We start from the raw sequence: 27,509 nt of genomic DNA, 5'->3' as shown, positions 1-27,509 counted from the left end.
GACTACTTAGAAAAGCTGGATGTGTCTCAGATGATTGGAAAAGGGCAAATATAATTCCCATCTTTAAGATAGGGAAGAAAAAGGATCCAAGGAACTATGGACCAGTCAGTCTCACCTCAGTCTGGAAAAATAATGGAGCAGGTCCTCAAGAAATCCATATCTAAGCACTTGGAGGAGAAGGTGATTAGAAACAGTCAAACCTGACCAATCTGATTGCCTTCTGTGATGAGATGACTGGCTCTGTGGATGCAGTGGACATGATATATCTTGACTTTAGCAAAGCTTTTGATACTGTCTCCCACAGCATTCTTGCAAGCAAACCAAGGATGTATGGGTTAGATGAATAGAGTAGAAGGTAAGTGGAAAACTGGCAAGATTGTCCTGCCCAAAGGGTAGTAATCAATGGCTTGATGTCTAGTTGGCAGCCGGTATCAAGTGGAGTGCCCCAGGGGTCGGTCCTGGGGCCAGTTTTGTTCAATATTTTCATCAACTTCGAAGATGGGATGGAGTTCCCCCTCAGAAATTTTGCAGATGGCACCAGGGTGGGGGGACTAGTAGATATGCTGGAGGTTGGGACAGATTCAGAGAGACCTAAACAAATTGGAGAATTGGTCCAAAAGAAATCTCATGATGTTCAATAAGGACAAGTGCAATTTCCTGCACTTAGGATGGACCAGTCCCATGCACTGGTACAGGCTGGGGCCTCATTGGCTAAGCAACAGCTCTGCAGAAAAGGACCTGGGCGTTACAGTGGACAGTAGACTAAATATGAGCCAACAGATTGTGCTCTTGTTGCAAAGAAGTCCAGGGGCACAGTGGGCTGCATTAGTAGGAGCACTGTCAGCAGATAAAAGGCAGTGATTCTTCCCCTCTATTCAGTAGTGGTGAGGCCACACCTGGAGTACTGTGTCCAGTTTTGGGTCTCCACTACACAAAGGATGCGCACAAGTTGGAGAGAGTCCAGCACAGGATATCAGAAATGGTTAGGGGGCTGGGGCAGGCTGAGGTAAACAGGCTTATTTAGTTTGGAGATGAGAAGACTGAGAGGGGATTTAATAGCAGCCTTCACCTACCTGATGGGTGGCAGATGAAGAATAAGGAGCAGTGATCTCAGGTTGCAAGTTGCAAGGGAAGTTTAGGTTAAATATTAGAAAAACTTTCTCACTAGGAGGGGAATAAAGCACTGGCACAGGCTACCCTGAGAGATTGTGGAATCTCCACCCTTGAAGGCTTTTAAAACCCAGCTAGACAAAGCCTTGGCTGGGATGATCTAGTTGGGGACAATCCTGCTTTGAGCAGTGGGTTGGACTAGATGACCTCCTGATTCTATGAAGTCAGTTGTTCTCCATCCTTGATTTCTTGCCACTGTAATATTGCCCACCATACATGGATGTTGAGATATAAGCTTATGTCCTAATGTTTGTAAAACTCCTTTATGCGTTTCTTCCTCTGACCAGAGAGAATTGTTGAGGGGAGATCATTATGCAACTAGCACTTGAAGAACATGGGTCATGAAACTTGAAAAGCAATTACTGCTTTTTCCCCTCAGGCACAGTTATAGCTTTAGTGATATTTCTGAAGCTTTTAATTAAGAAGCTAAACAAAACTTAGAAACTTTGGCAAGGGTTCTTATTCTGTTTTTAAAGTAACAATTGAAAGGAAGCTAGCTACATACAGACCTAATCTAGGCTGGCATAAAGGGTGTATTGCTATATGATAGGTCAGAAATGCTGACAAGTTTAAGGGGATGTCTACACTAGTGTAATGTAGAAATACCCAAGCCATTTTGCAGTGAGCAGGCTGGGGTATAGACCAGTCTAATTGTGGCATCTTGGAGCTCAGAGATTTATCATGTGCTAAATTAGGCATTAATTTGGCCAATTAAGCATGTGTTAAAGGCAGCATGCCTTCTCTAAAATAGAAGTTTAATATATGTTAGTGCATATGCCAAACAAATGTTAATATCACTTTGTTTAAATCAGTCTAAATGGGCATCAAATGCTCTTGTCTCAGGGGGAGAGGATCATTGGCAAGCTTGTAGGGAGATTGCCCTCTGCATTTCTAAAACTAGTTTGTGGCTTCCAGGTTCTCTGAATGGCCAAAAAAGAATATATCTACCTTATCTACCTTCTCTGTCTGCTTAAGACCTTGGTCATTATTTTTGAAGCTGTCAATAGGTTGGCTATTTTAGAAACCACATCTCCATCCATCTGCAAACTGAGAATTTTGCTTTTCTGGGGAAAAGTTGCAAAGCCAGAATGAAGTATGTGACAAAAGGGGACCAGTGTTTGAGTCATGGAATCATCCAAATTTTCTGGAAGCTGAATCCAGGGGGTCTGACTGTCTTTAGGAAATACTGAAAAACTTTCCCCTTCAATAAAATCATAGCCAACATTTGACAATGTTAACAGTACTGGACACTTTCCTGCCATAATTGTCTTTCCCGTGACTTTCTCAAAACCAAAAGCCCTGCCCAAAGAACTTTCTGTAACCTGAAAACAGTGAAGAGCCAGAGACTTACAAAGACTACCGCTTGTTTTGCTATCGCCAATCTTTCAGCTATTCAGGAAAGTAAAAGTTATCAGTGATTTTCAGTTTCGGAGAATCCATTTCCTGGTTTCTCAAACTACTAAAAGTAGGTGACAGTGGAAGGATTTGTTTCACAAAATCCATCTACAAATGCTGGCCTTTTTTATGTGGCCCTGTGGGACAAAATTCATATGCCACAAACATTTAAGTGTTCATTTCTGCTTTAGCTAGACACGGCTCTTTGGATAAATCTGGTATCTTTTATTAGACCAATTCAAATGGTTGGAAAAACTTCTTCTTAGCAAGCTTTTAGGCACAAACACCCTTCGCCAGGCTGAGGTTGTGCCTGAAAGCTTGCTGAGAAGAATTTTTCCAACTATTTGAGTAGGTCTAATAAAAGACAGTGGATTTTATACGACATGGCTACAACCTACACCCCTGAAACACTTCTGCTTTATTGATGAATGTGTTGCTTCAGTCCACTCACTTTTTGAAATCAAGAATTAATAAATAGTAGTAATCTGTAGAGATGGGTGGTTGTATCAAACTGGCATGCAGTGGTTTTCTTTATTTGTCTTTATTTTGCTTTTTTTTTTTTTTTCAGATGTTGGGCCATTGCTTGGCTTTAGAGTCCAGGAGCAATTGGGGAAAGAAGTCCGCCCTGCACTAGATGCAGCTCTAGCAATGGCAGGAGGTAAATGTACATAATACATAATGCTTTTTATTTATGTATTTATTATTTATATTTTCTTACAAAGAGAGACATCTTCCCCCTGTTTCACAACACAAGAGTGTTCATTTGTATGCACTGATAATTATCAAGTGAAATAAGACCTTTATGCATGGATTTTGATAGGGATAAAGGCATAGCTCCTTTACTAATTCTTCTACTGCTGCTACTACAACAAAATGTTATTCCACGGACAGGAGCTCATTTGTCATTCTACAAGCTTCTTCCTTTAGTGTATGTATCTCTCTGTCTTGCTGTCTCCATCTTGCTTTTTGCAAATTTTGTCAGGATAAGGGATGGTAGATCTTTTGGTAATTACAAGTGTTTGAATACTGTGTTTTGGCTGTTTAAGTTTCCCATCCTCACCACTTCCTGCAGCACCAGTGACTTGAGGTTGTAGCAATAATAAGTTTGCAGAGGCATGATACAGTAGTACTCTCAGTAAATCTGTGGTTGCATTGTACCCACAGGTTGGTGATTCATTTTGCGCATGTTCAGTTAGCCTTTGGAGTGAATTTCCTATCTTGTAGTATAGCATGTCTATTTCTAGACAAATGGTTCTTTTATATAAAATGAATGACAGCAAACATTTTAATTTTTTTTGGTGAACTATGATTTAAGTAATATATTTGATTCTCAGGTAGGATAGACTCTGCTATTCATTAAATCATCTGAGGGCAGCTTGTGTTTTAGTGTATACATGGGCCAGCACCATCAAGTTAATATTACTATGAAGGTGCCAGCAACTAGAATTTCTTGACTGTGTGTGTGAACTTGGTAACACACAGCATTCCCTCTCAGGTTTGTGCCATGCATGGCCATGTGGTTGCTCCTGGCATGAGTGTGCCTGTATGGCCACGCACGCCACACAGCTTAGAGGGAATGCACTTGGTTCTTTGGCTTGCCCATCATAATGATGATTTCCATAGTCCTTGTTTTCTGCAAAGAAAATAGCTTATTTAAATCATCTTGATAATGGGCAAGCCAAAGAAGCTATTTCAGGAATCTGAAGTGGCTATTCAGAAAAGTAAAAATTATCAATGATCTTCAGATACTTTTATTTCTTTTCTCTGCCCATGCATGTGAAATTGTTTGCATACATCACTAGAATTCTTTCTCATCACCCATCATCATTCACCTTTCTTGCTTTATTTCTCTATTGGCTTGAAGTGAAAGTGGAAAGGGCTATCAAAGGTAAAAGATTTGACAAAAATCGTGTGTAATGTGAAGTGTGGTTCATTATTTGTATACTTTCTCGTGCGTTTCTAGTTGTATGTGTTTGCTGTCTTTTACTCTCCTGATCGATGCTTCTATGTTTTACATGACTGGGGCGAAATCTAAAGGCAGAAATACCTTGAAACTCGCATTAGGGTCTGGCTGTTTCACTTGAAATGTGCAACTTGGTAACTTGTGATCAAATTAATAGAGATACAGATAATAGTGTTTTGAAAAATGATAGAGCCTGGATTTAACTGCTAATGAACTAACACACTTGTGCTGGTACATGAAAATGAAACAGATGTCTCATATAGTTCTACATGGAAACATAATTGAGGGAAGGCAACCAAGGAAAGAGTATAAAAAGGAGTAAATTTGGAAAGTGGGTGAAATTTTAGTAATAGTAACTGGACTGTGTTTGGTTTATTGTAGCAAAATATGTAATTTATTTTCCATGCTAGAATTGTTTTTTTCAATTAAGTGTGTACAACTGGTTGAATAATTAGATTGGCTTTTAAGCAAAAACTGGTTTTTTTTTTTTCAACTTGATATCGTAGCAATCAGAGAAACAAAGGAGGCATTGGAAAATGTGAGCGTGTCTGTGGAGGTTTTGCAGGAAGGCACTGAAAGACTCCATGCTAACCTGACAGATGTAAAAGCACACCTAAGCAATACACTTAATGATTCTGCCTGTTCTGCACCTCAAGTTGCTTCAACTTGCAACATGATCAGAAATTCATTACATCAGCTGAATATCAATGCCAACTATAGTGGGGTAAGTGAATATTTTTTCAGTCTTTCACAGGGCAGTTGCATTGGATTAGCTCAGCAGTTCTTCTGTGTGATTTAATGGCTCAGTCTGTGGAGTCATTTGTATAATAAAATAAACTATTCTGCTTCTATGTTTCTATGCAATTTCAATGGCTATTTTCATTTTGAATACAGAAGAAAGTAAGATCCACGTCAAACAGTTAGGTTAAAGTACTGCTTTGGGCAGCATTATAATCTTCCAAAAACTTGCTGAGGATAAGCTTTGCTTTTAGCCAACAAGGATTTTAAGGAGTGAACTAACAATATTGTGCTATGCATGTTCTTTTCAGTTTGTTTTTACATCCCCTTTGAAATATTTAGTAAGGTACTATCTATTTGATGTGCCGATTTAATTCAAAAGTGCTTTATATTTTCTAGTTGCCAAGTGTGAATTTGCAGCTTGCCAAAGTCAATGATGTCCTTAAAATAGACCTCTCTAGTTTGGTTCAAAAGGTATGTTTCTTGAAAGGATCATAAATTTTATTCCTAGTTAAAAAAAAAAAAAAAAAAGTGGGGGGTAAGGAGGGTGCTGCTTCCATATAATATTTGTGCTTTGTTTACTTGGGTGGAAGTTTTCTTCCCCTCATCTCTAGTTTCATAGTAGGTTTCTCTTCTGATCATCCCAGTATTGTTCACAGCTCCGTAAAATTAAATATTTAATCATTAAACAATGCTTTACATCTGCAGAGAGTATGACTCCAAAATTAGCATGGTGGTCTAAGAGAGCAAGAGACACAAACCTTAATCTGCCAGCGTTCTGTATGTTTTCAGATTATATAAAAAATGCAATTTTTTCTTCTGAATTATATTCCTTTTTTACCATCATGAAATATTTAATTAAATAAATCTCATGTGCATATCTGGGATGAAATCTGCTGTATTGGTAATAGTTAAGTGACATATAAGAGGGGTGTTCAACGTCCAGCCCACAAGCCAGATGGAGCTATCACATCTGGCTCATGGAGCTCCTCACAGGTCAGGCAATTTGGCAGCGGGGGAGCAGTAGCCATTAATATGGCCACCCACCCCCTACCAATTCCTATGCAGCTGACTTGGGCCAGGAGGGTGGGGCTGAAAACCCTTCCCCTGCACGGCTGGGCCACACCCTCCCACTTCTGGACCAGGGTCAGGCCATGCCCCCTTCCCTCCCCACAGGGTGGGTTAAAGCCTGGTAATGCCTTCTGCTGGGCCAGGTTGGGGCCCAACCATGCCCCCCCCCCCGTGGAGCTGAGTCATGTCCCCCCTGTAGGGCTGGGTTGGGACCTGGCCACACCTTCTTTTACCACCTCCCCCACCTCCTACAGGGCCAGGCCATGTCCCCTTCCTTCTTCATGGGGCTGAGTCGCGCTTCTTTCCCCTGGGGCTGCTTTGTGGCTGGCCTGCCCCCTGCTGCCCCCGCCCCCAGCGCATCCAGATGGTGCCTCCTGTACCTGGATCTGGCCTGTGCACGTACCAGGCACTGCCAATCTGGCTCACCAAGCTAAAAAAGTTGACCACTAACCCATAAAATACCATTGTTTTCACCTGAAAATAAATGGCTTAGTCTGAGCCAAAAGGAGCTTAGCTTCAAAAGTTACATATTCTCATTAGGAGTGCATTGAGGTAGAAGGGCACTCTATAAAATCTATGGAATTTCTTTTTTTTTTTTTTTTGTCTCCAAAACTTTTCTGAACTTGACATTTTTGAGTTTGGTTAGGATAGAGTTGCACTGAGGAGGGGATAATCTACTGGTGTTCAGAACACTTGCATGTTGTTAGGGTTCTAAACTTGAGACCCGTGTTGGATAGAAAGAACTCCTGAGTCATAGTTGTATGACTATTAAAGAAATATGTCTTTAAAAAAAATCTGTCTGTGTACATATATATTTATTTACAGAAGTGAAGGTCTAATCAAGGAGAGTAAGCCACCTAGACCCTTGTTAATTTTATTTTACTCTTGTAAGCTATGACATTCAAATTAGCATGCCATACCAGATAAGCTATGATATGTATGGTATTAGTCCTTTTTTAAATTTGGCTTTGAGAATATTTAATTCTCTGTTTTTATTTTAGGGTTATACAGCATTTAATGATACACCAGATTTAGTGATGAACCAGACCAGGAATATCTTATCAGGTGAGGCTGATGGGAATTAACTTTTTATTGTTTAAACAATGTTTTCTATCTCATATTACTACTTTGTAGTACAATCTTGCCATTCTTGGGGGCTTTTCTTGTATTCTTGTTACTGGGGATGGTTTTATCTCTGACAACAGTATAAAACTAGAACAGTGGTGCTTAACCTTTTTGACCCATGGGCCAGATGAGTGGTGCAGAACTGTCTGTGGGCCAGATCCAGCCGGGACTCAGCACTGCCCCCTACATGCACAGGACTGGATCCTGGGGACCCAGCATCACTCCCTCTCTATCCCCCTCTCATATGCTGGGATAGGGCCCTGGTGCTGCCCTTGCCAAGCCCTGCATGCCAGGATTGGATGCCAGAACCAGTGACCAGAGCCCAGTATTCCCCATGGGTCTGGAGAATTCATCTCAGGGGAACAGAGCCACAACTCCCCACTGCCAAATTTATGGGCCTGTGGGGAGCTCTGCAGGCTAGATGACATGGTACCATGGGCCAGAGGTTGAGCACCCCTGAAACAGAAAGTTGTTGGTGTTTTTAGTCTAAAAAACACAATCTCGGGCAGTTCCATTATTCCACACAAAATCTTAATAAATCAGTATGTATCCTATCAATGGCTCATAATTAAGTCTAAGAATGCGGTGTAGGGTACTGCATGTATTTTTTGGTATATGCACATCTTAAGCTTAGATCGACCCAACCCTAGGTAGGTTGATCTAAATGCCAAACAGTACATATGTTCAGCAAGTTTAGATTGGGCAAAGTTGCACTACAAAGATCGGGTTAACCCTTACCCAATCTTACTGAACATCTGTAAATATTAGGAACACAGCCCCAGGTCTGATTAAAGCACAGCCACTCAATCTAGCCTTGGGGCTGTGCTTTTCCTACCACCCATCCTGACTGGGTTCTTTTTAGCTCTCCACCCCAACTCCCACCCTGACTTTTATAGACAGCCTTCCATCAGCCCCCCCCGCCCCTGATCCCACCTGTCTTTCACTCCTCCTCCCTTCCCCCCCACTTACTTATATCACATTCCTGGCGTGGCTCTTTGCACTGGCAAATGTGTGCTCCATTTGTAACCTGATCTGCAATCATGTGGCTTAAAGTAAGGTTCTGGGAACATCTGCCATGCCCTGTGTGTACACATGCTTGACTCTCTCTACTGAGACTAGTCTTGGAATCTGGGAGTTTGTGGTCTCTTGATAGCCCTATCTTTATTTTGTTGTAATGCTGACAGTGATTCTTATGTGAACATAGACAATTATCTTTTTACCAACTCATTTTTATGCTAATGTATGTTATACTATCAAATCTCATCGGGGGGGGGGGAGGGAAACCTCTTCTAACAATACTTTAATACTACTTCATCTTATACTGAAGTACCCCAAAAACCATCTTCTAACAATACTTTAACTAATACAATGTCATTTTACACTGATGTACCCCAAAATCCAACCGTTACAAATGGTTAAATCAACTAACAGATTAGTAATCATTAAAGTGTAGAGCGTAGTGAATATAGTGTGTGAGTATGTATGCTAATATGTGTTAATTTTTATTCTTGCTTTTTGGACCTGTTCTACCAATATAAGCAGCTATTCCTTGTAAGTCTGGCAAAACAACTATGTATACGAACACATCGTATTGTGTGAATTAGCCTAAAATGAGTCAAAGTTTTCTAAAACTGTAAACTTTACGTTTTTCATTGAAGAATTTAAATGCAAAATTACTTGCCTACTGTAGCTGCTGATGTTCATAAAAACCAAAAGGCTTTCATCATTTACCAACCTACTCTGTCTTACAGTTGGTTGAGTGACAGGTACAAACCAAATTAAAAATGAGGGTGAAAAATGCCTCCCCTCCCAATTTTCTGAGCAGTTGAGTTCTTAATATTGTTAGAGAGTACCGTGTAACATCTAAGAGCAGACAACTAAGCAACTTGGTATCTGAATTTACCAGTCTCAAATTGTAAAATGGTCTGATTAGTATGATGAGAAGAGACAAAACCAAAAGATTTATGTATGTATCTGAGTGAATGTGTCCTGATTAAATAAGATATTGAAGAAAATCTTGAAGAATAATATGAATAAAGAAAAATTATACCCTTTATAAATATGTAGTACAATAAGGGTATGGAATATTTCAGAATCTCTGTATAGTTAAATACAGCTGTTAAAACTACACCCTCAAAATAGCAGGCTCATCCAAAAATTACAAAAAATTAGATCCTGCTACAGAATGTTACTAATTAATTGGAAAGATATTTATTTAAAGTATGTTTTCAAAAATATTACATTTAAGTATTATATATTCTTCCTAAGTAAGGAGTGAACACACAGTCTATTTAATTTCTTTCCCAAGATATGTTGTATGCTCCAAAAGATAGTTTAAAAGACAACTTTTAAACTTCTACTCCTTGTTCATAAATCAAGTACTCAATTCCCTTCCTCAGTAATACTATTTACTGTATTATGGAAAATACAAGATTTAAGCTAGAGGGATAAAAAGCTAGATGGATAAAATACGTGTTATAATGAAAGAACAGAAAGAGAAAACTCTGGCTTGACTTCAACATCCTTCATCATTAAGCTAAATTACAGTGTGTGTGCCTTAATGTCATTGTCTTACATTGAAAGCTAAATAGTCCTTGTGGCTTGCCTGTTTCTGTTTCATGCTTTTTTTCCATGGCTTTCTTATTTTATATACAATGTGGCTGAATAAATTTGTGCATGTGGAATATAATGTTTCTTTTATGGATTTGTAAGGGTAATATCCCTGTGCTTACTTTTTCAGATATCCAAAATGTATTGGAATCTGTTGGCTCAAATATCACTAGCTTCACTAAATCACTTCCTGTTGAGAAAATTATAGCTGATTTCACAATGTATCTTTCTCAGAGTGAGGCATATGTTCAAGATTATTTCCCAGTAGTGGAACAGTATGATTTCTATAGGTAGGTATGAAGTATTTAGATAATGAGGTGGGAGGATATACTATTCTGAATATTTTGAAATATGTACTTTGACCAAGACATTAAACCATAATCACTGAGCAGTTGTGAATCCTAGAACCTATAGCTTAGATGTTGTAAATTTTTATTTAGTCCAGTGGTAGAGGAAAATGTAAAATATTTGTGTTTAAATGTGGTACAAATATAGAGGAAGGGACAGTACCTACTTGAACGAGTTTATAGTCTTTTCAGGCTAATCAGATATAGTCTGGTGGAAAGGGATGTAACAAAAGTGGAGTCATGGTTTCTAAGTATTGTGATAATTCCACAATTTTCTTTTTGGTCAGTTGTGGACTTTTTATTTTTTTTGGTAATACAAAAAATCCCCCATGCGCCAGGAACAGCCCGGCACCACCCCAGCCCACACTGGCATCCCACCCCGCCCCACACAGATCCGGGGGCACCCCCCCCCTTGTTCTCCTGGGGTGTGTGCAGCAGTGAGAGCTGCACCCCCTGGGCGAGCCGTGGCTCCATCCTGCACCTGCCCCATCCCCACTTGCTCCCTCACCACAGGGGACACCACAGGCATCTGCCCCCCACATCCCATCCCATCCCTTCCCTTCCCCCTCCCCTTCCACCACAACAGACTTACTAGCAGCACACAACACTCCATGCTGCTGGACTGTGCTCCTTGCCGCCTACATGTGCTACAGCTGCGCACATGCACAGGCATTTATCAGCCACATTATCGGCCACATCAGGTGGATTTCTGATACAGTCAATTTTCTTTATATTGGTGCTAATCCTTTATTGGACCAATATATCAGTGCACCTCTAAAATGTATTGTTCTCCAGGACATGGTATCACCCATAGCTTCATGGATACATTTTATTTTCAGAAGTCTAGAAAGATATCAGCATATTAAGTTTTTGATCTTCTCATTTTGGAGTGTCAACTTCCACCTTAGTACAGGCACCCTAGCTTCCTGCAGCTGCGGGGACAGCCTGATCTCTCTCCCTCACCTGCCAAACAGGCAGCTGGGGCCTGTCCCCCGCTGTGCACGTAGTGCAGGCAGGTCCCTTCTCACTGTGCTACTTGTCCCCTAAGCATGGAGTAGGAAGCAGAAGCCAGAGAGGAGTGGGGGGAACTCAAGGACCTCAGCCCCTGTAGCAGCAGGAGCAATAGGGGGGAACTGTGGCCAAGGGGCTCAGGCTTCATGTCAAGTCTTTGCAGACTGCATGTAGAGCGGATGGCCAGCCCTGCATTTATCCTTTGCAGTATTCCACTTGATTTTCTTCTTGTGTATTACCTATGAGGCACATCTACATGAGACATTTACTTTGTATCTGCCTAATTAGTTCTGCCGTAAAGTCTCAATGTGTACACATGAGACCCTGTTAAACTGCAGGAAACTAACTCTGCTGCACATTAGTACTTAAAGTACTATCCTACGGCAGAGTTTTTTTAATGCATAGCAGTGCATTTGTAGATGCTGACAGGGCTGGCTGGGACACAAGGTTGCATCAGTGTGGGGCTGTCTGTTGGCTAGCCATGCACTGGAGCACCCTTGTGCCCCAGCCAGCTGCTTCGCAGCACACTGAGCCAGGCCCTCTACCAGCTGGGGCAGCTTCAACCCAGCTCAACATGCTGCGGTCATGTAAACATGGTGCCCAGGAGCAGTAAATTACAGCGCCAGTATGTGCCAGAATTTATTGTACCATGCTAATAGCATGTGTAGACACACCCACTATGGAGTAACAGTAACAAAAGGGAAGAGGAGAGAGAATTAGGTAAAAGGAGAAAACAAAAGAAAGGAAGTGAAGGGAGAAAATAATTGGGGTTAAGGGAAGGACAGAGAGGGACCTGGATCATTTTTTGAAAGTGTGGTAAATTCTACATGTTTAAGTTGTTGTTTGATTTCTGTTATGAGTAAGAATGAAACAACAGTTCCTACAAAGAAGGTTCTCTATCCCTTTGATTATATCCCTTTAATTATATATCTTTGTAACAGCAGCAGTCCATTGAGGAGTGCCAAAACGGGCACTTACAACATGGGGCATTTGTACATATGTTTGCGCCACAGCTCCCGGCGCTTTTAAAAGCACCTGGTGCTGCAGTGCATGCAGTTGTATAAGTGGTGAAATGCATGTCAGCTCTGAGAAAATGGTGGTAGTGCGCTTTTGAACTAAAACACATTGGAGATGTATTCGTTCAAACGTGCACCGCCTCCATTTTCTGCACGCTGCCGCATATTTCGCTGCTTATACAACCACATGGAACGCAGCTCAGCGCACATCAGCTCACGTGTGGAGTAGACTCAGTTTATCGAGTGTGATCCAACCTGCTGGATCTCCAGCACATTGTGAAATTAAAAGGTATATGTATGAATGCCCATAGGTTATAACTACAGGAATTTCAAAAGAAAATTGTGAGAAGCAAGGGTGATATCTGTTATTGGCCCCATTGCATGCTTGAGATTAGACCTCGAAAAGCTTTCTAATGCAGTACACTCATCCTCAGGTCACCTTCTTGCCTCTCACATATGTCCTGGGCCATCATGGCTACACCAGAACTCCAATATTACTTAAAAGAAAATTATGAAACCTGGTGTTAAGACAAGAAGCAATCCCTACAGCAAGAACAATGGAAGTTTTTTATAACAAAGTTGGAATCACATTTACATATTTTTCAGTTGCCTTTTGCATATTGCTGTTAATAACTTACAAAGATTCTGCCTCTTTTGGACTATTAGTCATCAGTGCATAATATTTTTCTCCTTTCTATTTGATATTTCTTCTCTAGTCTGTAACATTTATTTTGGAGCGTTGTGTGTTTTACATTTTAATCCCTTAATTTTAATCCCTTAATTTGATTCATTAGGTGGCTGGCTTGTCTAATTCTCTGCTGCATGGTGATCCTTATCCTGGTCTTTTATTACCTGGGGTTACTATGTGGCACCTGTGGTTACGACAGGCATGCTTCTCCAACAACCAGAGGCTGTGTTTCAAATACTGGAGGGAATTTTCTCATGGCGTGAGTATATTTTACTTTTAACAAACAAGTGAAATATACAAATATCTCATGGAGTATGAGCGCAGTATTATAGGAAGTATAATTTGAAAAGGCATAGTTTTATTATCTATAAAGAAATAAATACAATGGAATACTGTGAACAAAAAAATGTTAAACTGAAAATATCTGTTAAATGTTTGGAAATTATCTTGGTGACAGCAAGTTCAAGCCCCGGTGTGCTCTTAAAACTGAATCAAGTTAGAGTTGTTATTCAGTAATTTCTTTCTAAGAGATCACAAGAGAAGATAAATCATGTTAATTTACTGAACTAATGAAAATACTACAGCTAACAAATATCCATTTAAAACCAAATTAGAAACTGTAAAATTGTGAATTTTGTTGAGCTAATTAGAGTGCAGAGAGGTTTTATATAAAATATAGTTAAATATGATTTGAACCCTGAAGGAAGGATTACAGTAGCTACATCAGAAGACTAGAGGCATCTGATTCATTTCTGGCTTTAGGTTGTGTGTGGTGCATTAAGTTTTTGGAGTCGATGAGGAGGATTCTTAGAAATATCCGTGTCTGGCTTAATCCATCCTTTTTTTGCTGAGGAGTACAGAGCATGATTCAGTCTGAATTCTGTCCAGACTGCTCTGGAGAACACTGGCTGTCTGAATTTAAAAAAAGAATAATTTTAATTTGACCTGGGCAATATGTTCCAGTGACAACCTGGGCGAGAGGGCAAGCTTGGGTCTCTCAGACATTGTTCCCAGTAAACCTAGGTATTTGCACTGCCCTTCAAATGACCATAATGGCTGATCTTGCATAAACAAACATTCAGTTCCAGTGCTAAGAATTTCTGGGAGGTTCATAGTGGTAGGAAAATAGATTGAGATGGGAGTATAGGTGTTCCAGCCCCTTGACTGGAGGGATACTCAGACTCCTCAAAGGCAAGGTCCAGTTTTAGCAGCTGTGGCAGCGCTGTTGGGAGGCCCCGTCCTACCAGCCAGAACACTGGGCAGGGGACTGCTTCACTGGCCAGAAGAACTGCAACTGCTGGTAGAACAGCTGGAACACAGCTCCTCTGTCCAGCTGATCAGTGGCATTGGGTAAGGGGCTGCATCACGGAGTGCCCTGATAGGTCATCAGGGCTAAAAGATGCCTTGAAAGAGCTAACAGTTTGTGGCAGAATCGCGATCTCTTTTCCACTGTAAACTACTTGGATGCCTGTATGCTTGCTTTTTGTGTTGAGAAAAGGTTGCATTTCCTGATGCACATGTAATGCTGGTCCATGGTATTTTCTACACTTGAGCTCAGAACTCTTGGGAGAAGTGACATCTGGAAGGTGTATGCTTATAATGTACTATGTCACCAATTAGTCATGTGACAACAGTTTTTGGGGGGGCAAAAATGAAAGAACAAATTTATTCATCTGATAGTCATCTAATGGTTTTGATAATTGCTACACTTAATTTTTTTGGCTTATCTTCTTCATGCGCATACTTTTAAAAACTCACTAGACTCCTTTCTTTTTCAGTGGCGTTGGATTCAGTTTCATTTTCTCCTGGGTGCTGATGATTGTAGTTGTAGTCACTTTTGTTACAGGCGGAAATGTAGAAAAACTCGTTTGTGAACCATTTGAAGACAAGACTTTATTCAAGGTGAAGTCAGACACATCCACCATACTAAAACAAATAACAAAAAACACCCTGCAAGTGGTGGGTAGATAAATGTAACTTTTAATAGCTTTAAAAGGGGAGACGCATCATATGAGACAGTGTGGGATCTGATACTTATTCACCTATTTTTTTAACTTAGAATACAGCAGTGCACTATGAATACTTTCTGCTTGTTGACTTTGGGGGAGAAATGTCTTTCTAACACAGTAGCTTCTGGTAACACGTGGAGTTCAGATTTGCACTTCCCACATCAGAGACATTGCTGACTGTTCGTTCCACCTTCTTATCAGCAGCTCATAAAGTCTGTATGAGCCTGTGTGTGTTTATGGGGGTGATTGTGTGCCCATGCACATGTATTGAAAACTTGTTTAAAAACTAATGCACGCTGGAACTGAAAAATACAGCACTAAAAATTCCTGGGAGATTAGGAAAAACATTCAGACTATGAGGTTGGTCAAGGATTGGAACAAACTACCTAGAGAAACTGTGGACTCTCCATCCCTAGAAATTTTCAAGAGCAGATTAAACAGATGCTTGTCTGGGATGGTTTAGTCAGGAATGATCCTGCCTTCAGCAGGACTAGATGACCTTGTGATGTCCCTTCCAGACCTACTTTCCTATGATCTGATGATAATAGTAACTACATTTTGGGTTCTAGGTCTTCGATACTCCCTACTTACTGAATCAGCATTGGAAAAACTATCTTTCCGGCATCTTGCTAAAGAATCCAGATATTAACTTGACCTTTGAAAAAGTTTACAGGTATAAAACCTCTCTGCCATGATTTATAGTATTTTTGTATGCATTGTTTTCTGTGGTCCCTGTTGTCTTCCACATTTCAGATTTCCAACACTAAAAAATCCTGTAAGCCATATAAGATCATTTTCCAATTTGATAGTGAATCACTAACAAAAGTGAATGTCTTACAAGCAGACCAGTTACTAGAGGCACTCTTCATCTAATGTTGTAGAACAACACCAGCTGCCTTTATTAAAAGCTACTAATTTTGTCTCTTCTCTCCTTCCTAAATTCTGAAACTCCAAAACATAAGGCTAGAACTTGTTAAAAAAACAAGACTGGCTTAATCGGTCTACTTTTTTAATCATTTAAAAATGATGGTCCATGGTATTTTCTACACTTGATCAGCGTATCAGTAAACCTAATTTTCGAACTGACTTATGTTTAATCTATTTCCATAGTGATTGCAAAGAAAACAAAGGAATTTATACCTCACTTCATCTAGAAAGTCTCTTCAATATAAATGAATTTCTAAATATTAGCATGGTAAGTGTTTCAAACTTCCATCTGTGAGAGAGAACTTTTGTTGGAGTGGGAGGGCATTTTGCAATTGTCATCTTACTTCTTCACTTGGTCTTGAACAGGAATTTTGAGTTCTTTTAGGGTTTTCTAATCATGAGTTAGGAGAAATTATTTGTAGAGGGTGGCATTTAAAATTCTTCAGCAATTTGTTTAGCTTTGGTCAAGATGAATTAAATGGCATTTGGGGAATTTAGCGGTTTGAATTTCTTTTACAATAGATCCAGCTGCGATCAGTGTCCTGCTATTCTGAGCATTGTACCTATATAAAAAAGAATGCAATCCAAAAAAGAAAAGACAGACAAAAGCTGAGCAGGGAGACTGATGTGAATTAACCTGCCCCTGGGTATCACAGCAAACTAGTGGCAGAGTTTGGAACAGAATTTGAGTCTCCTCACTCTCGGCCTGGTCATGTTTCTGTCAGCACCACTCAAGGCACAGAGAGCAGTGCAGCTCCCCACCGTACTTGCAGTCTCTGCTGGAGCTGCAGCCAGGCAGCAGAGGGGAGGGGCCAGACCAGCTCTCTGGAACAGAGAGCTCCACCCAGCCCAGAGAGCATGCCGGGATGCTGGGGGACTCTGATTTAACTTAAGCCAGGAAGGTGTCTGGGACAGACATTGCATTTAACCCAAATCAGTTAAGTCTGATAACTACTTTCAACCAGGTTCATCTCAAACCGGTTTCAGCCATTTTCAAATTGGGCTATGTGCACTGAACATCTGTTCTGTTCCAGGTTTAAACCAATTTCTGATCATTTAAACTAGTTTATATGTAATGTCTGTCCCTAGCCACTATGTCCAAATTCAGATGGGTTTACATCTTTGTAACCAAGAGTAGTATCTGATCATGATCACTGACTTCCTGTGTAGTGCCTTAAGTGATGAGTCCTAAGTCCAAAAGAGCAGCTGTTTTCATATGGAGGAGTGTCCTATAATAAGAGGAATGTAAACTCAGTGAGAACTTATTGCATCTGCTTTTTTCCCTCCCCGTTAGTATACAGAAGAAGTATCACTTAAAATCGAACATATTAATATTAATCTCAGTGGCATCATTCTACTGGATGCACCTGGGAGGCAGAACCTTCTGAACTTTAGCTCTTCCGGAGTTGATGGAATCAACTTTGCAGCATATTTAACAGAGGTAAGATTTATGATGACCTGAGACTTGGAAACAGGAGTACCTTGGGAACAAAATACCATGCTGTATATTTGTGTTAATAGACACAGAGAGTAAAGACTATGTACATATTTATTGTTTTGGGGCACTTTTTCTAAGTTATACAAGCAACATTTTAAATCCCTTTACTACCACATTTATAATTACTTTAAAATTGTTGTACAACTACTGCATAAATACTGAAGTATGGCTTCAACTTAAGATGTTTTGAGTTCAAGATTGGGAAACACTCTTATTCAACTGCTTTTTTGTTCCTCTCGTCAGATCAATAAAAGCATTACCAAAGTGGATCTTTTGTCATTTGCTAATGACTTGGAAGCAAGAGCAGACCAGTTGGTGAGTTTTAATTAATGTAAAGGCACAGTCATAATAATAATAATAATAATAATAAAGCTAGTTCTCTTTTTTGTGACATTCTAGACAGAGATACAAAAACATCTATACATTTTGTGATTCATTGTTTAAACAACATTCCTTTACATCCCCTTGCCCCACAGAATCAACCTTACCTAGACATATGCTTCATGGGCTGAATCTAGACTGCAGGGGTCTTATCTAGTACAAAAGAATAGTGGCATAGAACTACACCATGCTGCCTGTTAGGCTGTGCGAAGCTTCGGTAGGTGATTTGCTTCAGAGGCAATTTGGCCCGATCTGGGAACTGAATCTCCAAATCCGAATTGAATTGGGAGACCAAGTGAATCAATTTGAAGAATCCGAATCAATTCAGAAAAGATTCTGAAAAGATTTGGCCAATTCGGAGATTCTCCCGTAGAATAAACAGGCAGCTGACAGCTGTCTCAATCTGGTAAGTCTGTTGGGGGTGACAGCTGCCATGTGGGTGCTGGGGGGGGCATCCCCATACTCTGTAGGGGGGCTCTGCCACAAGTGCCCAGAGGCCCTGATCCCTGCTGCTGCAGCCGGTGAGTGCGGGGCTTTTTTCAATTGCTGGGATGCTGGGGCTGGGCAAGGCAGCCATTGGGGATGGGGCAGAGGCGGGGCAGATTGGGGAGGAAGGGCTGTACAGGCGGGGCTCTGCCATGTGGCTCTAGAGCCCCCACAGCTGCTGCTACTGCCAACGAGTGCAGTTTTGGTTTTGTTTGGTTTTTTAAAGTGCTGGGAGGCTGGGGAATGAGGGCACTTGTCTACGTTCTGCTGCTGCAAGGACAAGAAGCCTCTTGTTTTCTTATAGTGGTTGCTGCTTTTTCTTTAAGAAATTGGTAAGTCCTGTCAATTCAACAGAGTTTCATGTATACCATGTATATTATACCATCTTAGTTGAATGTGAAAACTGACCTAAGTCGTGGTGCAGGGATTGGTATCAGGATTTAAACTCATTCTTGGGTTAGTGTGTGGTACTTGTTTGTAGTTAGCAAATACTGTGTTAGTGCTTAAAAGCCACAACCAGTGTTAGGGTTCAATTATAGCAACTCTTTATAAACTCAAGGCACCCCTTAATAGAGACAAGGCATTCCTGGGAAAATGCCAGCTCCTTGGTTTTTGCTATTTTTAACTACAAAAAAATACTAGAGCAAGTCTTTTGTTGAAAAGAACTCAGGTAAGTAGACTACAACAGGTCAGAATGCTTTTAACACTGTGGATTCCTATTTGAAAATTCTGGATTCATCTTACGAATCTTGTTTTCACACTGAACAGTGCCATCTATGATCTCAAGATATCTGAGGGTGCCACAGCACCTGTTAGGAATCACTGTATTAAGGTGTACAAATGTATAAAAGCAGAGATTCTGCTTGCCTTACTGTGTAAAGATGCAAACAGCCAAAGGGCAGGGATGTGGATACAGATATGTAAAAGCAAATCTGGTGAAGAATTAGCACCATTTTGTTAGGCATTTGAATGAAATTAAATAATTTCATATTTTCATCCATCCTGGATAGCAAGAGAATTGGTCAGGACAGCAGATTCTTTTGCTGTGGTCTTAAGCATGCCTCCATTTGGGAGGTAGGGGACTCCCATAGTGTGAAGCCTGCTCCTGTAGAGCTCTTTTCTAGTTACTAAGAGGCAAGGAAAGTGGTGTGGGACCATATTCTGCCTCCCGAAAGAGGTCACAAGGTTCTTCCCCTTCTTTTTGGGAGAAGCAAGAATTCCCCTTTCTTTCAGAGCACGACAAGGATAGTGCTAGCTACCTGATGGGAAAGCCAGCACAGCTACGCTTTGTCACATGTACAGTTCTCTGGCTGGTGGTGATGGTTATGCTCCTGTCATGGGCTTCGTCTTGCACTTAGCATCTTATTGACATGCATAGTCCTCCTGCATCAAACCTCTTGATTTAGGCCACCTGCAGGCTTTGTTATGTCCTGGTGCTTTAGTTACATTGGTTCCCATTTTCAAGTGTGTTTTGGCTATCATAAGGCTAGAAGCTTTTTTTAAATGGGAACTGTGATTCTGCTGTCTTCAGGTTGACTTAAGGAGCTGGGGCTTTAAGCACAGGTCTGTAGAGTCCTATGGTTTCTCTCATATCTGTTAAGATTTGTTTAGTATTATAGAGATAGAGTAGTGGTGCCCAGCTCATCTGGCCCCATGGCCCAATCCAGCACCCAGGGGCAGTCTTCAGGATGAGTGGTGGCAGCATTAATTCTCATGGCTCTGGGAGTTGTTACAATTAACACTGCCACCACTCCCCTGCTGCCAAATTTCCTGATGCATGGGGAGCCTGGTGGGCTGGATGATGTGGCGTCACTGGCCGGATCCAGCCTGTCAGCCCTAACTTGGTCACTCCTGAAGTAAAGGAAAAGAGTGGTTAGAGTTTCAAGAGATGATGGGAATGACTTTGAAGTGGGCTTGGGTTTACATGGCTGATTTACATGAAATCACAAACCTATATAAACAGGGCTAAAATACCGAATAGGCTTCTCGAAAAAGTGCAATTCCTCATTGTATTCTCACATTTTTCTTGCCTTGCCTAGGTGAGATTATTCTTTTTTACAACTTGTTGAAATGTGTGTTCTCTTAACCCTTCCTATAAAAAAGTTAGGCGATGAATGGCAGGCCCCAGGGAATGTTCTGAGGGACTATGCATTGTCTCTTCTGCTTGTAAAAATCCCTCAAGCAGAAGGCTGTTTCATTAAAGCTATAGTAGGACATAGAAGATCTGTGCTAAGAGTCAAGGAATTGCATTGCAGCAGCATGACTGAAGTGATATTGCCCTGTCCACCTCTCCATTGCACTCCTGAATGCTGCATTCTTCAAACAGTGGTTTCCCTAGAACTGCCCCTGAGAGGGGCATCTTAAGCATAGCTTCTGTATGAAAGAAAATATTTTATGTTACTGTTTTTCTATTTATATATTTATGTTTGGTGGGGGAAAAAACCTTTAAATTGAGAAAAGATAAGGTTGAAAATATCTAGGTAAGGAACGAAAAATTACAATAGGTAAAAACATTACTTGTCAATGTGGAAGTTTGGGCTATATTTAGTACTCCCTTGTGCTGTTGCTCAGCATGTAGGAGACAACTTTTGAGACAGCATGCTGTTAGAATGTCAGGAAGCTAAATTGCTTTGAAATTGTCACTGGCTTCCAAAAATGTAACATTTTATGATCTTTCTGTCTCGATAAGAGCTCTGGAGGAATATAAATGCAGTAGATTAAAAAAACCAAACTAAACTAAACTCAACTGAACAAAACAAAATACCGCCTTTGAATGAGTTGATTTTGAATTTGCAGTTTGTTAATGGTGTCAAAAATACTAAGTTATTAGCTCTGAGAGCCATGTTTCAAATAAAGTTGGTTCCAAACCAAAGGGGACAATCTCTGTCCAATCTCTGGACAGTCTTTTCTGTTTTTGTCTTTCTGTCTCTTCTTCCTCCCCTGCCCCCAGTGGTTGAAGTAGAGATTCTCTTCATGCCTAAGGATTTTCCAGTATGTCCAGCATCCAAGAGGTAGAACTATCTCCTAAAGGGTAGGTAAGTTTCAGCAAAACTGTATGGCCAAAAATAGAAGTTTCCAAATGAAGCAGATCAGCTGTGCTGCCATGTGTAACACATGTTGCTCCTTGTCTCACCCTTCATGGTGCTGGACAAGGAGCGATATGATCTCTGGAGACAGTTTTGGCTATGCAAGGAAAGCTCCACTTTCCCCACTCATCCAGACCTATCCCCTGTGATCACAGAAGCAAGTCTGGCTGAGTGGGGAACACCTACTTCACTTGTGGAGAGGCACCCTGAGATTCCCTGGGTGGGGATCTCCTGCCTCCAGAGCACCTGCCCAGGGTGCCTGAAGGGTGTGAGCAGCTCAGGCTGCCCATACTCTCTCACCACAGAGCTAATAGATGTCCATTGCAATAAAGTGGGAGTCTATTACTACCTTTTGTCATGCCACTGATTTTTCCTTTGTTGTGGAATGACAAAGGTCATCAACAGCAGCACAAATTAGACATCCAGTGAGGTCTGTCTCCACTCTGTAACACTAATGGATAGGTTTCTGGCAATCTCAGGAGTGCTGCAGAGGAGCATGCACCAAACCCCTCAGATGTATGCAACATGGCTGAATTACCATGGTCTTGAGCACAAGCCTGGAGCTGCTAAGGGATGCTTAGGGTCACACTAAGATGGCAACACTATCTGCTTTCTGGGTTTGGTATGCACTGAGTGGGTGACTGGAGCTTGCAGGTCCAGGGGGGAGAACTTCGGGGGGTTCAGAGTGGGCAGACTTTACTGTGAATAATGCCTGTAAATAGTTCTCCAAGTAGGACATTTAGATACCCTTTTCACCTTGGGGGCAGATGGCAGTCTAGGTCTGACAGCAAGCCACAGAGACTGCTCTTATGTTGGATCCCCATGATATAATCTTTCATTGTATTGAGTGAGTGTTGTCCCTAGGTTAAGACTATAGTTTTTTAACTGCATTGTGTTGCAAGTGTGGCTGACTGGGCTTGAGGAGGAGGAGTGAAACACTGAGAGAAGAGGAGCTGTGGGGAGAGGAGAAGGTCCCAGGGCTGATAAAAATAGAATGAGCCCAGTGTGGACAGAGTAAAATCCAAGAGAGGAAAGAGGGGACTGGAAAAGCACAAATAAAGACTGCATGGAAGCAGAGCCTGTTGTGCTTTTGGGGACAGTCAGCACTCTGATAACCCTCTTTTTTTAAAGAAGAAAACACCCTCCCTTCTTTCTACAAGCTGACCAGAAAAGGACCTCCCAGAGATGGGGTGTTTACAGATCACTGGGGAAGCCAGGGACTGAGAAGAACCAGGGTCTCAAAGCCAGAGTCTTTTTCTTTGTCAAGCCATGCTAAGGCTGACCCTGCAGGGGGTCCTCTCAGGAGAGGGAGACCGAATAAGGTTGTTTCTGGGGAAAGTCCCGAGGAAGAGCCTTCCCCTTCCCTTCTGAAAGAGACATTGATTTTTCTTCTCCACCCATTCCTCCATTAAAGTGGGAATGAGTGAGCAGAGAGAGTGTCCCCGGTCTTGGGAGTTGCCTTTAAAACTAAAACTTCAGCAATGGAAGCAGTGTCTACTGGAACAAAGCTGGCTTTCCTTGTCTACATTTGGCTGCCAAATACGGGCACTGAATGTTTTCAGTGGTGAGTCTTCTCAACCTTTTTAAACTTAAGGCACTTCTCAGGAAATGCCACCTCTTAGTTTCAACTATTTTTTGACTACAGAAAAATAATAGAGATTCTTCTGTTGCAGTGAACTCGGAGAGGTTATAACAGGTCATAATGTTTTTAACAATACCAATTCCTATTTGAGATTTCTGGGTTTATCCTGTGAATCGTGGTTGCACGCCCAACAGTGGTAATATTGTAAGGCACCCTGCAGCACCCTTGAAAGGATCCCTCAGTGTCCTAAGCTACCATTTCACCCTGCTTGAGAATCACTGCTTTAGCAATACATGAATTACTTCCCTGATTGCTTTTTTGGCAGAAACTCCAGGTCTACTCAGAAATATTAAGCTGCTGTCTCTTTTTCTAGACAAGTAAGGTACTGTGTATTGAAGGGGAAAAGGCATGGCTTGTCATCTCTGCATGGAAGGAGGATAAACAGAAAACCAAGGAAAGGTTAAAAAGAGAGAATTTAGGCTTGTTCATCTTTCAAGGAAGAAGAAGGCAAGATTTAGTTGTTATCTTCCTCCTCCTCTAAGTCAGAGGTTTGTAATTTGGATAGGAGAGGCTGACTTGCTGGATGAACTAAGTGACCAATTATCTCAAATCATATTCACTGTTAGACAAAATCCACACGTACCTATATCTGTGTCAAGTAATTTCCACCAACTGTTGTGCGAGCAGTTCATACATACCGCATCCTTATCTTGCAATAACATTTGTTTTCCTGAATCTTTACAGCTGTAGAGCACAGTAATGTTTCGAAATGTTTAGGAATACATCATGGCCCGCTGAGTGTGCATTGTTGCTATTCTCTAGGCCAGTGGTTCCCAAACTGTGGGTTGCAGTCCCAAATGGGGTCACAACATTAGCAGATGGGGCTGTAGGGGGCTGGGGTTGGGAGTGAGGGGTCATGCTGGGGAAATGGGGTCATAAATGAGGGTCGTGCTGAAGAAAAGTTTGGGAAGCACCGCTCTAGGCATTCAGGAATATATTGCACTGTGTATTCTGGGTTTCCTACTAGAAAGAAATATAGTTATGAGGCTTGAGGGTCAAACTGAATAATTCCAGTGATTCCTCTTGTTTCATCCCATCCATCTTGTTTTTGTGAGCTGGCACTATTTTTAGAGCACGTGCTGTTAGGCAACATGAAAGAAACTGGCTAATACTGCCATCCTCATGATGATAAGTAAAATAAAAGAGGCTGTTCTAGGCATAATGTTATGCAGTGAGTTCAAGGCATGACCATAAAGACACGCAAGGAGAAAGTGGTTGCTATCAAGTAAATCAGCTTCTTCCTTTTTTTGTTTGTTTAATATTTGAGAGGCTTTACTGGATGGAGCACTGCTTTAGTGCTCTTCTATCAAGTTGACTTGTGCAAGAGGGCAGAGTTGCTGCTATAGGGTGACCAAAGACAGTGTCAGGAACTTCAGTATGTCAACAGTCACTTTTCTAGGAATCTCTGCAGAGTTTAACCTGGACCTGCAGCAAAGCAATACCTACATGAGAGTTCTCCTTAAGGTAGGATAGTCGAAGGGCCCCTGGCACATCTGACCCCAACTCAACAGTCACATTTCCATAGCAGGATGTATGATTATGAAAATCAGGAACAGATCCCAACTGCATAACTGCTGAAGCCCAGCCTGGGTGGCCAGGTGCAAAAGATCAGAAGCTTCTAGCAGGCAGAGCCAAGGGGCTTTCCCCATCAAAGAGTTCAAATCCCCATGCCCAGCTGGGTGCAGGGGTTTAAATTCCTCCACAAGGGAATTATGTGGAACATCATATGCAAAAATCACGCTCATGGGGAGAATATGTGATAGGAAAACAAGATGAATAATAGTACCTGTGCTGCTGCAATCTGGTCTTGTTTTGGAAGAGTTTTACCCTATAATGGCTCCCCAAAATGTAAGAAAGAAGTTTGTCAAAAAAGGTCAGGTCAGAAGGGCAGCATGTTTAAAGTGAGGGGAGAGAGGCTATGATAGATGATAAGATTTGGGAAGAAAATGTTGAGGCAAGACACAGTAAGATTCAGCAAGTGGTTTCGTAGTTTTATAGTTTCTAGAGTCGGAAGGGACCTGAACAGAACATCAGGTCTGACCCCCTGCCCCAGGCAGGAACAAGTGCTGGGATCATAATACCCCAGCCAGATATCTATCCAACCTCCTCTTGAAGACCCTCGAGGTAGGAGAGAGCACCACCTCCCTTGGGAGCCCATTCCAGAGCCTGGCAGCCCTAGCCATAAAGTAAAGGTAGTTGTGTGCTTTCATCAATTAAAGAAAGGCATTTGTACATTCTGTTCTGAGTGGTGGGAAGCAAATTAAAACCTTGAGAGGACACTCAAAGTACATGTATGGTGGTTTCCTTATGGCACCCAGAACTAAGTTGCTTAATTATACTTTTGTATGAAGTTTTTTTAATAAATCATTCACTATTTTCTTGGAAGAGGTACCCTCTAGGTAGATTTGTCAGCTTGTGAGTCTCCAGGAGTGTCCTGTAACTGAGATCTGAGGGTTTAATATTACCATGCTCCTATTTTTTGTACTGTCTACCCTCAACAGGGTTTACCTAGATGGTATTTACAAAACAGAGTGATTCAGTGGGGGAGATGGTGGATCTCTCCCACATATATGGCCTTACACTTCAAAGAAGCTACAGACCCTACAAAGTTCCTTGAAGAAGTTCCTGCCTTTTCCTGTTCTTTATAATCCAACTGGAATTTCTTTCTCTGACTGTGGCAGCAGATTGGACCAAACTGTATCCTCTTCAGTTGGTCATATGCCAGTAGTTATACTGGAGCATTGTGCTAGCTAGAATTAGGAGAGACCTATAAGTACTTGTCTTGCAACTGGACAATGAATTCAAGGACCTAAGCAAGGATTAAACTGATGCATGACGCATGACTTCTCAGTAATCAGGCATATGATACAAGTATCTGAACTTCTGAAGTTCTGGACTTGGAAATGATCAATGTTGGGGGACAGCCAGATCTAAAAGATAAGTAGGCTTGGCAGAATTTGGTGTTTTTTGTTTTGGGGTTTTTTTTGGGGGGGGGGGAGTGTTGGTTGATGGCTAAAATCAATGTTTAGTTTTTAAGCGTTTATTCTGATTTTTATCCATTTAAATTTTCAGGATTGCACAGAATTAAGAGTGTGGAGGGCAGACAGTTTTTTATTAATGACAGTATGCTGTTAAAATCTTTATAAAATCACATGTCAAAATATAAAAAGTAAATATCTTCAAATCAATAAAGCATACCTGCTTTAAATCATGGTGCCTTTGCTGTCATGGAGTAGGGCGCAGGGGCAGGGGCTGTGCTGGAGCTGCTGGTGGTGCTCGGTATGGAAGGAGGCTTGTCAGAGGATTCCTGGCAGTCACTTGCCACTGAACTCCCCGAGCCCCACACTGCACCATGAGGCAGCGGCTGCCCAGCCCAAGGCGGGAAGCGGCTCTCCACTCCCTGTAGCCCTTTAAGGGGCAAGTCCCACCTGGCAGGCACCAGTGGAGGGGCAACCCAGCCCCTTGATGGTTAGAGCCTCCCACCCCTCCAGGCAGCATGGGGCAGCAGCGGGGCTGTGTGCGTGTGTGCGCGCGCGCGCGACACCCCCATCTTGAATTTCCTTACCCCTGTCATGGATTTTTCTTTATTCTTATATCCCCTTTCCAAACATTTTGATAATTATCAATGGAAATATTTTTCCATTGGTCTGGTTTGTGTGTATGAGGTAAAATCGACATTTAGCTATAAAAATCAAATCCTTCCAATCCTAAAGATGAGGTAACATCTGATTAGAATAACTGGAGCAACACAAGGTATACAGATTAAGAAATATGTTCTGCTCTTGTTTCTGTCTTATGCATAGATCTTTCAGTTTCATCTCTGAATGAAATTATGATCCCAGTGGAGGGCGCCCCTGGACCTCGACAGATATTGAATAAATAACTAGAGCGCTACTTTAAGAAGATCAGTTATTCTTCATGGGTGTCTCAATGATTAGAATAAAAGAATGGGCTTCTTTATTTTCTATACTGAGAAGAAAACGGCTTAGAGCACTATATGAAAATTGATTTTGTTGAATTTGTACAGATATTCTTAACATTCCTGTTACTAGACTTGCATATTTGTTTCAATCATTGAAGTTTCTACATCTTCAGTAGTCTTTTTCCCTGTTATGGGATTAGATTTACTGTATGCTGTTGCTCATAGTTTGTAAAGTATGTTGTCATTCATTGCAAACGCACTTTTTCATTGCTTTACCATCTTATAAGTACAGACCAGCATACTGATTTTTATGTTTATGTATTTTTGCAGCCCAGAGGAGCGCTGGAAAATGCCTTAAAGGGACATGCAAACAGTATTCGAACAATTCATGATCAGCAAGTTATTCCACTAGAGCAAGCCATGG

General features: G+C 41.3%; 1 protein-coding gene across 9 annotated transcripts in view; it reads left to right on the top strand.

Annotated features, from left to right (window-relative positions):
• PROM1 (prominin 1) overlaps window positions 1-27,509 on the top strand; it is a 109,361-nt gene that overhangs the window by 65,090 nt on the left and 16,762 nt on the right. For all 9 annotated transcript variants that reach the window (XM_014607625.3, XM_006278622.4, XM_014607624.3 and 6 more), the window contains 12 exons: window positions 3,134-3,223; window positions 5,035-5,252; window positions 5,666-5,740; window positions 7,339-7,402; window positions 10,203-10,362; window positions 13,241-13,393; window positions 14,913-15,036; window positions 15,713-15,816; window positions 16,254-16,338; window positions 17,365-17,511; window positions 17,812-17,883; window positions 27,416-27,508. In XM_014607625.3, the coding sequence (XP_014463111.1) occupies window positions 3,134-3,223; window positions 5,035-5,252; window positions 5,666-5,740; window positions 7,339-7,402; window positions 10,203-10,362; window positions 13,241-13,393; window positions 14,913-15,036; window positions 15,713-15,816; window positions 16,254-16,338; window positions 17,365-17,511; window positions 17,812-17,883; window positions 27,416-27,508 (1,385 nt within the window). The remainder of the gene's footprint in view (window positions 1-3,133; window positions 3,224-5,034; window positions 5,253-5,665; window positions 5,741-7,338; window positions 7,403-10,202; window positions 10,363-13,240; window positions 13,394-14,912; window positions 15,037-15,712; window positions 15,817-16,253; window positions 16,339-17,364; window positions 17,512-17,811; window positions 17,884-27,415; window position 27,509) is intronic.

Source organism: Alligator mississippiensis, chromosome 2 (assembly GCF_030867095.1).
Source record: "Alligator mississippiensis isolate rAllMis1 chromosome 2, rAllMis1, whole genome shotgun sequence".
Lineage (NCBI taxonomy): Eukaryota > Metazoa > Chordata > Crocodylia > Alligatoridae > Alligator > Alligator mississippiensis.
Note: the sequence above shows the minus strand (reverse complement) of the source record. Positions and strands in the feature narration are given on the sequence as shown.